At 40.1% G+C, this 9,809-nt stretch overlaps 1 protein-coding gene across 1 annotated transcript in view; it reads right to left on the bottom strand.

Moving 5' to 3' along the window:
* LOC118740302 (dynein heavy chain 7, axonemal) overlaps positions 1–9,809 on the bottom strand; it is a gene marked incomplete at its 3' end in the record, with an annotated part of 183,209 nt that overhangs the window by 4,449 nt on the left and 168,951 nt on the right. Inside the window, 1 exon segment of the mRNA XM_036471785.1 lies at positions 1,075–1,253. Coding sequence (XP_036327678.1) covers positions 1,075–1,253 — 179 coding nt within the window.

Below are 9,809 nucleotides of genomic sequence, written 5' to 3'. Positions count from 1 at the left end.
AAAAACAAACTGAACGACCCGATGTTTGCACACATTTTTAAAATAGCTCAGGGTATATTGTCTATTCCACATTCCTCCGCAAATGTTGAACGTAACAATTTCGAAAAATTCATTTATCATCCCTGAGCCAAACTGCAAGGACCCAGCAAAAACTTTTCTTTTGTTTTTGTATCGATGGAGTAACGCGTTACAATACGCCTCAAGACAAAATTTTGCACTTTCTCGTTTACCCACTGCATTACAGGTAATGCGCAAGGCTATGCTCAATTGTTGTACTTGTAACTGTTAGAGCTACACTCACCTCAATTCAATTGTTGAAAGAAATATATTTAGCTCACTTTTTTCTGAGTGTACCGTGTTAGGCTTGTACGGGTACCAGACCATAGTGATATAGCAGGAAACTGTGAGGTTTATAACCTGGCCAGAAGTGGCGCCACCGAAGCATTATCGGGAAGAAGAGAGTGGGAGCGCGCTTGGCTAATAAATGGGCCCCTCGTTAACTCAGCCAACGCTTAGGGAAAACCAGGCCTTGCGCTACTGTGAGGTCGTTCTGGCCTAGGGTGAACAGGAGACGGTCTATGGATCTGCTTAGGCTTGTGAAGCCGGATCTTTCGATTCTGGTAGGTGTAATAACCGGCCACTGTCCTATCGAGATTCACGCAGTGAGATTAAATATCTTACCGGATCCCTTTTGTAGCAGCTACATGTAGGAAGACGTGGGGGGATTCCCCCACTTCCTTGAAGACTACCCAGCTTTTGTTATATTTCGGCTTAGGATCTTGGGTTTGTACTTTATGACTAGTCTGGAAGAGCTCTCGGGGATTAGCATCCTCGTTCTCGGCACGCTTCGTTTCTCGCAATAACTTAATAGTTACTGTGTGCAGCGGTATCCCAACAGACCAACGATCGCGGTCTAAGTAGGTCTTAGGGACAACTACCTTACCTTAACCTAACCTAACCTAACCTAAGATTCGATTTAGACTATTGATACTACTTCAGACCGTCGAGGAACAAATTATAAATCACCTTCAAAAATACATATGCTACTTCAAAAACATCGAAAATCGTACTTACTCGCTCGAATAGACTGCGACAAATATTCACATACAGGCTGTAGGTGAAATGTTTACGTAAATCCTTCAAACGTTCGTCAATGTCATCCACTTTATCAGTATTATCGATAGATGCCGTGAAGAGAGAGACAAACCACAACAGGCTGTACTGATACATTGGATCAATATTTGCCAACTCAACTGAAATTACAATGAAATATTCAATGTATTAATATGTTTGTATGTATATTTATAAGTATTATATATATGGGGTATTCCATGGTTACGAGTAGGACATTTCCCCATAAAAAATTGTCTTTCCTTTTTAAATTTAGGTATAAAGTACTCAGCATTTCTGCATTTCGATAAAACTGCACCTAATTTACTAATAATAGAGCTATTACCAAATACGAAAAATATTCCAATGTAATTTTTTATGGGAAAATTTTTGAGATGTTTCTCCTGTCACGGACTTGACATTTCTATCGGAAGTAAATGTTTTTAACCGACTTCAAAAAAGGAGAAGGTTATCAATTCTTCGGAATATATTTTCTTTTTGTTATGTAGGATTGTCCTCCTCAAACGTGAGTTGTCCTCCTCAAAAATTTGGTCCTCCTCTGTCTTCCTTTTGAGCAAAAATATCCTCCTTGTCCACCTTTTCAAGTTTTATAGCAGTGATGAAATTTTCAAATAATTTCGTTCAGAATATTATTATTTCCTAGTCGTACACAAGCATTGTATTTGAAAGGCGTTCATGTTGTTCAACTTTCAGTTAAATTATGTAAACTGAAAGACTAGCTAACGACGCGCCTCCACAGGCGAAAATTATTGCCTACCCTATGCCATTTTGTTCGCCAGATTTGTATAGGCTTCACTAGTGGCAATATTTGTGTATGGGGATTTTTTATCTTGATAAAAGATTTTGTAAGATGGCTTAACCCTTGTGTTAATACCCAAATTTTCGTACGTCGTCTAGCACCCGGGGTACCCGGGTACCCACACTGTATTTGTTTTACTATTATTCACAAATCCATTTTGCGGACTGAATTTTTTTTTGTGAATATAGATTAAATTAAGAGAATTTAGTAAGAAAAATTGCAAAAATAATATGGGAGTAACTACATTAAAATATACGCACATGTACTATCGCACACAAAGGCACAGGCGAAAATATATGTATGTATGGGCATTGTCTTTACATCTATGTATATCCCTTTCCAAGCACTTGCTTTCATGGAACTGTACTCTTGTTGGTACTTTGAGAAAAAATAAGCCCTACATACAAAACATAATGGACCCCAGAGAGGGTCTGAGAGCAGTACTCTACCGAACCAAACCGTACCAAACAGCAATAAACCCGTAATTATGCTATCCACACACTGTTCACTCGCTTCATATCTTATTTCCTATAAAATAATGAAATGCTGCAAAAGAAAATCAACCAGTGACGGCTGTTTATGCGTCAATTGAGCGAGGAGTTAACAAAACCAATATCTAAAATCGTTTGTCAAACGTACAAATAATGAGAAATTATACGAGAAAAAACGCCAGTGAAAGCATCCTAGGTCGTCAAAAAATTACTGTGAATGTTACGCCAAACCCTTCAATTAAACGAAATGCACCAGGAAGAATCGAAGTAACTGGTTGTGTGTGGTTTCATTTGCAATAAACAGGAAAAGAAAAAAATACGAAAAACGAGGAAGAACTGCTGTGAATGTGAACAAGCGTTATGTCATGAACACTCCAAAAACATCACAAAATATAATACTTGCTATAAATGAAGTGATTATTTAATCGTTTTTGTTTTCCTAATGAATTATATAGCATAGTTATTTTTACGATTTACGCGCGTATAATAGAAAAAAACTACAAAATATACACCGAAGTAATTGGGTACCCGGCTACCTGGGTGCTGGTACGCTACATTTCAAGGCGATTATTTTTTTGATAAATAACACAATTTTTTCACTTTCAGTTGTCCAAGTTCCTTTATTTAAGCTAAATAACGACGATCCGGAGGATGGGAAAGTGAAGAAGCAAGGCAAAGCCTCGGAGGAGACCCCCCCTTATGATGACGACCACGGCAAACGTATAAAGGACTACGATTTGAGGGCATGCACTTGGAATGTCCGGACCCTTAATGGGGAAGGTGCCTCTGCCCGGCTGGTTGATGTCCTCGTCAGAACAAAAGCTGACATCACCGCCATCCAAGAAATGCATTGGACGGGGCAAGGTAAACAATGTCTGGGGCCTTGCGACGTCTACTACAGCTGCCATGTAAAGGAGCGCAAATTCGGTGTTGGATTTGTGGTGGGAGAGAGACTCCGTCGCCGAGTACTGTCGTTCACCCCGGTGGACGAGCGTCTAGCCGCAATCCGCATCAAAGCGAGATTCTTCAACATCTCGCTCATCTGCGCCCATGCCCCGACGGAAGAGAAGGATGAGGCATCCAAGGATCTCTTCTATGAGCGCTTGGAGCGCACGTACGAGCGCTGCCCCCGTCATGATATCAAAATCGTGCTTGGCGACTTCAATGCCAGGGTGGGCAAGGAAGGGATCTTTGAAACCACCGTCGGAAAATTCAGCCTCCACGACGAAACGTCTGACAACGGATTGAGGCTGATCGACTTCGCCGGGGCCCGAAACATGGTAGTATGCACTACTAGGTTCAAGCATACAAAGATCCATCAAGCTACGTGGCTGTCTCCGGATCGAAAAACGAGAAACCAAATCGATCATGTGGTGATAGACGGAAGGCACGCTTCCAGTGTTTTAGACGTACGCATACTCCGAGGCCCAACCATCGGCTCGGACCACTATCTTGTTGCAGCCAAGATACGCACCCGCCCCTGCGCAGCAAAAAATGTGCGCCCAAATATGCAAGGAAAGCTTAACGTCGAAAAGCTGCAATCACAACACACAGCCAGCGATTTCGGTACTCGACTCTCACACCTGCTCTCAGAGAGCACTCTTCAACAAACCGACATATGCGAGCAGTGCACCATTGAGAGAATACAAAGGTTGCGCCGATCTCGGACCGCTGTTCTCTTAACGAATTTGACAAAATCGTTGTTTGCATGACGTCACACTTGTGCAACTTGTTTACGTTTTCCTTGCAACATTTTTTCTTCTTCCATTCTTGTTCACGTTTTGGCATTTCTCTCTTGCAATTGCACCAGTGTGACGTCACACAAAAGTTATTCTCAAAAATCCTCTCTGATCGGCGCAATCTTGTATTCGATCATTCTTGCGAGCAGTGGAACCACATTTCCCGCTCATTAAGTACCGCCGCCGAAGAAGTAGTCGGATTTCAGCGAGCCCGAAAGAACAACTGGTACAATGAGGAGTGTCAGGAAGCTGCAGAGAAAAAAGATGCCGCCTACAGGGCCACGCTGCGATCGGGCGCAACGCGCGCTATGTGGGACCGCTATAGGGATCTGAAGAGGGAAGCGAGACGTATTTGCCGCAAAGAAGAGAGAGGCCGAAATACGTGAGTGCGTAGAGCTTGAAATGCTGGCCGACAGGAGGAATGCCCGAAAATTTTACCAGAGAGTTAGTCGACTTACGGAAGGTTTAAAGACCGGGGCGCACTCCTGTAAGAACAATAATGGCGACCTAGTAACTGATGTCCAGAGCGTACTTAAATTATGGAGGGAACACTTTTCCACCCTACTAAATGGTAGCAGCACGGAAAGTTGTGGAGAAGAAGAACCCGAGCCCGCAGTCGATGATGACGGAGTCGACGTTCCACCGCCTGACTATGACGAGGTACGTATAGCAATAACTCGGCTGAAAAACAACAAAGCCGCTGGAGCTGACAGCCTGCCAGCTGAGCTATTCATGTACGGCGGCGAGGATTTGATAAGGTGCATGCATCAACTCTTGTGCAGAATATGGTCAGATGAACGCATGCCCGACGACTGGAATTTAAGTGTGCTCTGCCCAATCCACAAGAAAGGTGATCCCGCCATTCGCGCCAACTACCGCGGGATCAGCCTTCTATGCATTGGTTACAAGGTCTTATCGTGCGTATTGTGTGAAAGACTGAAGCCCACCGTCAATGAACTGATTGGGCCTTACCAGTGTGGCTTTAGACCTGGAAAATCCACCATAGACCAGGTATTCACAATACGCCAAATCTTGGAAAAGACCCGCGAGAAAAGGATCGACACTCACCACCTATTTGTCGACTTTAAAGCCGCTTTGACAGCACTAAAAGGAGTTGCCTATACGCCGCTATGTCTGAATTTGGCATCCCCTCAAAACTCATACGGCTGTGCAAAATGACGTTGAGCAATACCACCAGCTCCGTCAGAATTGGAAAAGACCCCTCCGAGCCGTTCGCCACAAAACGGAGTTTCAGACAGGGCGACTCCCTTTCATGTGACTTCTTTAATCTGATGTTGAAGAAGATAATAAGAGCTGCAGAACTGAACAGATCAGGAACAATTTACTATAAGAGCGTGCAATTGCTGGCTTATGCCGATGACATCGACATCATCGCTAACAAAAAACGCGAAGTCTGTTCTGCCTTTTCCAAGTTGGATAGGGAAGCAAAGCGAATGGGTCTGGTGGTAAACGAGGACAAGACGAAGTATCTTCTGTCATCAAACAAACAGTCAGCACATTCGCGCCTTGGCACCCACGTCACTGTTGACATTTACAATTTCGAGAAAGTAGAGAATTTCGTTTACTTGGGAACCAGCATTAACACCGATAATAATGTCAGCATTGAAATCCAACGTAGAATCACTCTTGCCAACAAGTGCTACTTTGGACTGAGTAGGCAATTCAGGAGTAAAGTCCTCTCTCGACGTACGAAAACCACGCTCTATAAGTCACTCATCATGCCCGTGCTGGTATATGGCGCAGAAGCATGGACAATGACAACATCCGATGAGGCGGCTCTTGGAGTGTTTGAAGATTTACGGGTCTTTACGCGTTGGCGACGGCGAGTACCGCAGACGATGGAACGATGAGCTGTATGAGCTTTGCAACTATATGGACATAGTGCAGCGAATTAAAATACAGCGGCTCCGCTGGCTTGGTCATGTCGTTCGAATGGACACCGACGCTCCAGCTCTGAAAGTCTTCAACTCGGAACCCGCTGGTGGTAGCAGAGGAAGAGGGAGGCCCCCACTGCGATGGAAAGATCAGGTGGAGAAGGACTTGGCTTCACTTGGCGTTTCCAATTGGCGTCAGTTGGCACAGAGGAGAAATGACTGGCGTGCTTTGCTGAACTCGGCCAAAATCGCTTAGGCGGTTACAGCGCCAAAAAAGAAGAAGAGGAGAAAGAGGATGGGAAAGAAATGCCAACTAATACTCGACTTATACGGAAAAAGGTCCTGTTGTGTGTACCCCGGTATCCGGGTATTAACATAAGGGTTAAAATAAGAATGTTCGTTGCATTGGAGCGCAAATCTGCTAAAAAATTTTTTAGAAAATGTGTTATTTCATATCCAACTACATAATCAAAAATAGCACAAGCCTGTGTAGTTTCCCCTCACAAAATTAATTAGCGATTTGGGTATGTATAGGTACCACGCTACCAAGAATATAATACAAATTTCGTCACGAAAATATTTCGAGAAAATTATTTTTATAATTTTTCTTAGCATTGCCGTGCATTACTAGCGTTAACCTCGAAATAACATAAGTCGTTCTGATTTACTTAGGCTCTTTCTGAGTATTATTACTAATACGATTGGTTTTTATGTAAAAATTCTATTCTAAATTAATTTAGCTTTGGCTTTTCAAGGAAATTGCTAAAAATTCTAACATGTAAGTACATGTCTCAATAAAAATAAATCTCGACGTGCTGGAAAAGAACCAAGGATGTATTTTAATTTAACATACCTAGATTACGGCTGCCATAATCCTGAACCCATCAAATAAGACATTTATCATCCAAATCAAAAACGAAGATACAAGTGAATATGGTGGAAATATATTCCCTATAAGTAAAGTTGCTTTGGTTTTGATATTATAATAAATGTAGTTTTGTGGCACAATCCGTAGAACTAAAAGATTGATGATGATGAAACGGTCAAATTCTGAATTTTTAATTATAAACGAACAAATTTATCTTGACGGTGACGTAACTTGAATTTATATATTCACAGCATACATAGATAGATGGGTTTAGCTTCCTACATAAAGGAGATATATCGCAAAAACTAGTATCTGAACAATCAGTGGCATAAGAGATAAAGTTTAAATAGCATAGATTTTGACGATTTTCTCAGTAGGCTTTGTATTGTTATTTATAAAATAGCTTACGAAATTTATCGGTTTTAGCTGTCCAAATAAAGGAGTTTTACAGTAAAACTCCATATCTGAACAATCAGTTGTATGGAGGTAATAAATAGGTTATAGTGACCCAAGCTTTGTTAATTTTACTGTGATTTTCTGTTGATAATGAGTGAAAATAGCATAGCATAGCATAGATGGAGGAGTTATAACAAAAAAATCGCATATCTTAAAGTCAGTTGTATGGGAGCTGTATGTAAAAGTGACCCGATCTATGTCATTTTCACTGTACTACTCTATTGATAATGGGTGCAAGTATTGCAAAATTTCATGTTCCCAGCTGCATAGATGGAGGAGTTATAACAAAAAATTGCATATCTGAACAATCAGTTGTATGGGAGCTATATGTAAAAGTGGCCCGGTCTTTGTTATTTTCACTGTAAGTATTCTGTTGATAATGGGTGGAAGTATTGCAAAATTTCATGTTCCCAGCTGCATAGATGGAGGAGTTATAACAAAAAATCGCATATCTGATCAATCAGTTGTATGGAGGCTATAGGTTATAGCGACCCGATCTTCGCCATTTACACTGAAGTGATTAATACATTATAAAAATACACCCACCTACCAAATTTCATCCGGATATCTGGAAAACTGAGAGCCTAGATTGCATGCAAACAAACGGACAGACAGACAGGTGGACTGACGGACATGGGTAAATCGACTCAGCTCAATGTTCTGATCATTTAAGTATACATTTTAATGGGTCTATTCTTCTTATTCTGGTACTTACAAACATCGGACCAAAGATATAATACCATTTCATGCCCATGAAAGGTATAAAAATTGGCTCTTTGAAAAGAGGACTTGACAAAGTACAAACCTACTGACTTTTACTTATCTTTGAATGTGTATATAATTCTTCCGTATGTATATTTGTGAGTGAAATCCTAAATGCCTGAAGCGATTTTAACAAAGTTTTGTGTGTATGTTTGAGTGGGTTTCTGGATAGTTTAGTTTCACAATTTAATCCGCCAGTTGGCGCTGGAGTTGAGTTATTACTAAAAATTTTTTTATGATTCGATTTGGCGAATATTCAAAACATGTATTAGAAACGGTAAACGGTAGTCCAATTGCAAAAATGAGCTGCAAGGTGGTGCTTAGGTCGAGTTATTACTAAAAATCGACAAGTGAGAAAAGGTGCCGTGAATGTCGGACTAAATCGACCTGTTGCACCGTTGAGTATATCGAACTCTCGTCTGTTACGATTGGCCCAATGGATGTGATTTGCGAATATTATTATACGTTAAAGCTTCATTCGGAGACACCAGGGTTGAGTTATGCAGTGATAAATCTCAAATCAGCATCTGTCGAAATACCTTAAAATCCAGTTTCATGAAAGCAATATAATAAAAATTTATTTTTTTAATTGAATTCAATATAGAACCTGACAGAAAAACTAATTTTTCACTTACTGGCTAAACAGAATTTAGTACCACAGCCACAAGCTATTTTGCTAGCTACATCCGCTTCATCAGAAATAATACACAATAACACAGCTACATATTGTGGGCAGTTTAGAGCATTTAGAATATATTAACTTTTGACAGCTCTTGCTACATACTACAGCCTCACCATTCTGGTTAGGCAGTTAAATTGCTTTTGTGTAACTGGCTTTTAAGGTATTTCATCTCAATCTATGTATGTAAATTGATTTCCGTTGAACAAGGATACACATCCATTTTGAAATTGCCACCAACTATAAGATAAAGTTTCTAGGGCACATTCACTATAGATCCGGATCATTGTTGCCACCAGGGAACTTCTCATGGACATAACACTTTCCTTCAGTTATTTAAGGCGGCAAACGACCACCAAACCAAAGTCTTAGCCCATGAATGTGCCAGTATAAATCGTAAATGTGGATTGTTGGAGAAAATGTTGGACCAAAGTGTTTAAATTAAAAATCTAATTTTGGGCGGGACGAAGTTCGCCGGGTCTGCTAGTAGTATATATATTATTAAAATTCAAAGCGAACTCTTGCAATTTTCATTTTATTATACAAAAACTTAATGACCTATAAAACTGCATACCCAAAATTTTTGTGAAAATTATACAAAAAATTTATTTTGGTGAACATTTTTTAAGTATTTAAAATTTTTCTTGCGTATTTTTGTTCGTTTTGGGGAAGACCTACAATTATTTTTAACTTGTTTTTGTTATGTAATAACCTTTATTAACTGGAACAGGAGAATCGATTTTCTTAAAATTTTGCAGTTTCTCTGCACTTTGCACTAAAAAATTTAATACAAATATATAAAAATTCAACAATCGGACTCGACAGGTCCCTTCTAAATATTATCAACTTTAATTAAGAAAAGAATTTGTAAACATTAGTTTAAACTTTTCATCACTGTGTGTGATGACAATCAAGTAATTTGACAACAAAAATATAAAATTAAAATAACATCGTTCTTGGAATAGCACAAAATATTTCGACCCAAAAGT

The sequence above is a fragment of the Rhagoletis pomonella genome, unplaced genomic scaffold (assembly GCF_013731165.1).
Source record: "Rhagoletis pomonella isolate Grant_MI unplaced genomic scaffold, Rhpom_1.0 Rhpom_scaffold_00006, whole genome shotgun sequence".
NCBI classification, from domain to species: domain Eukaryota; kingdom Metazoa; phylum Arthropoda; class Insecta; order Diptera; family Tephritidae; genus Rhagoletis; species Rhagoletis pomonella.
Note: the sequence above shows the minus strand (reverse complement) of the source record. Positions and strands in the feature narration are given on the sequence as shown.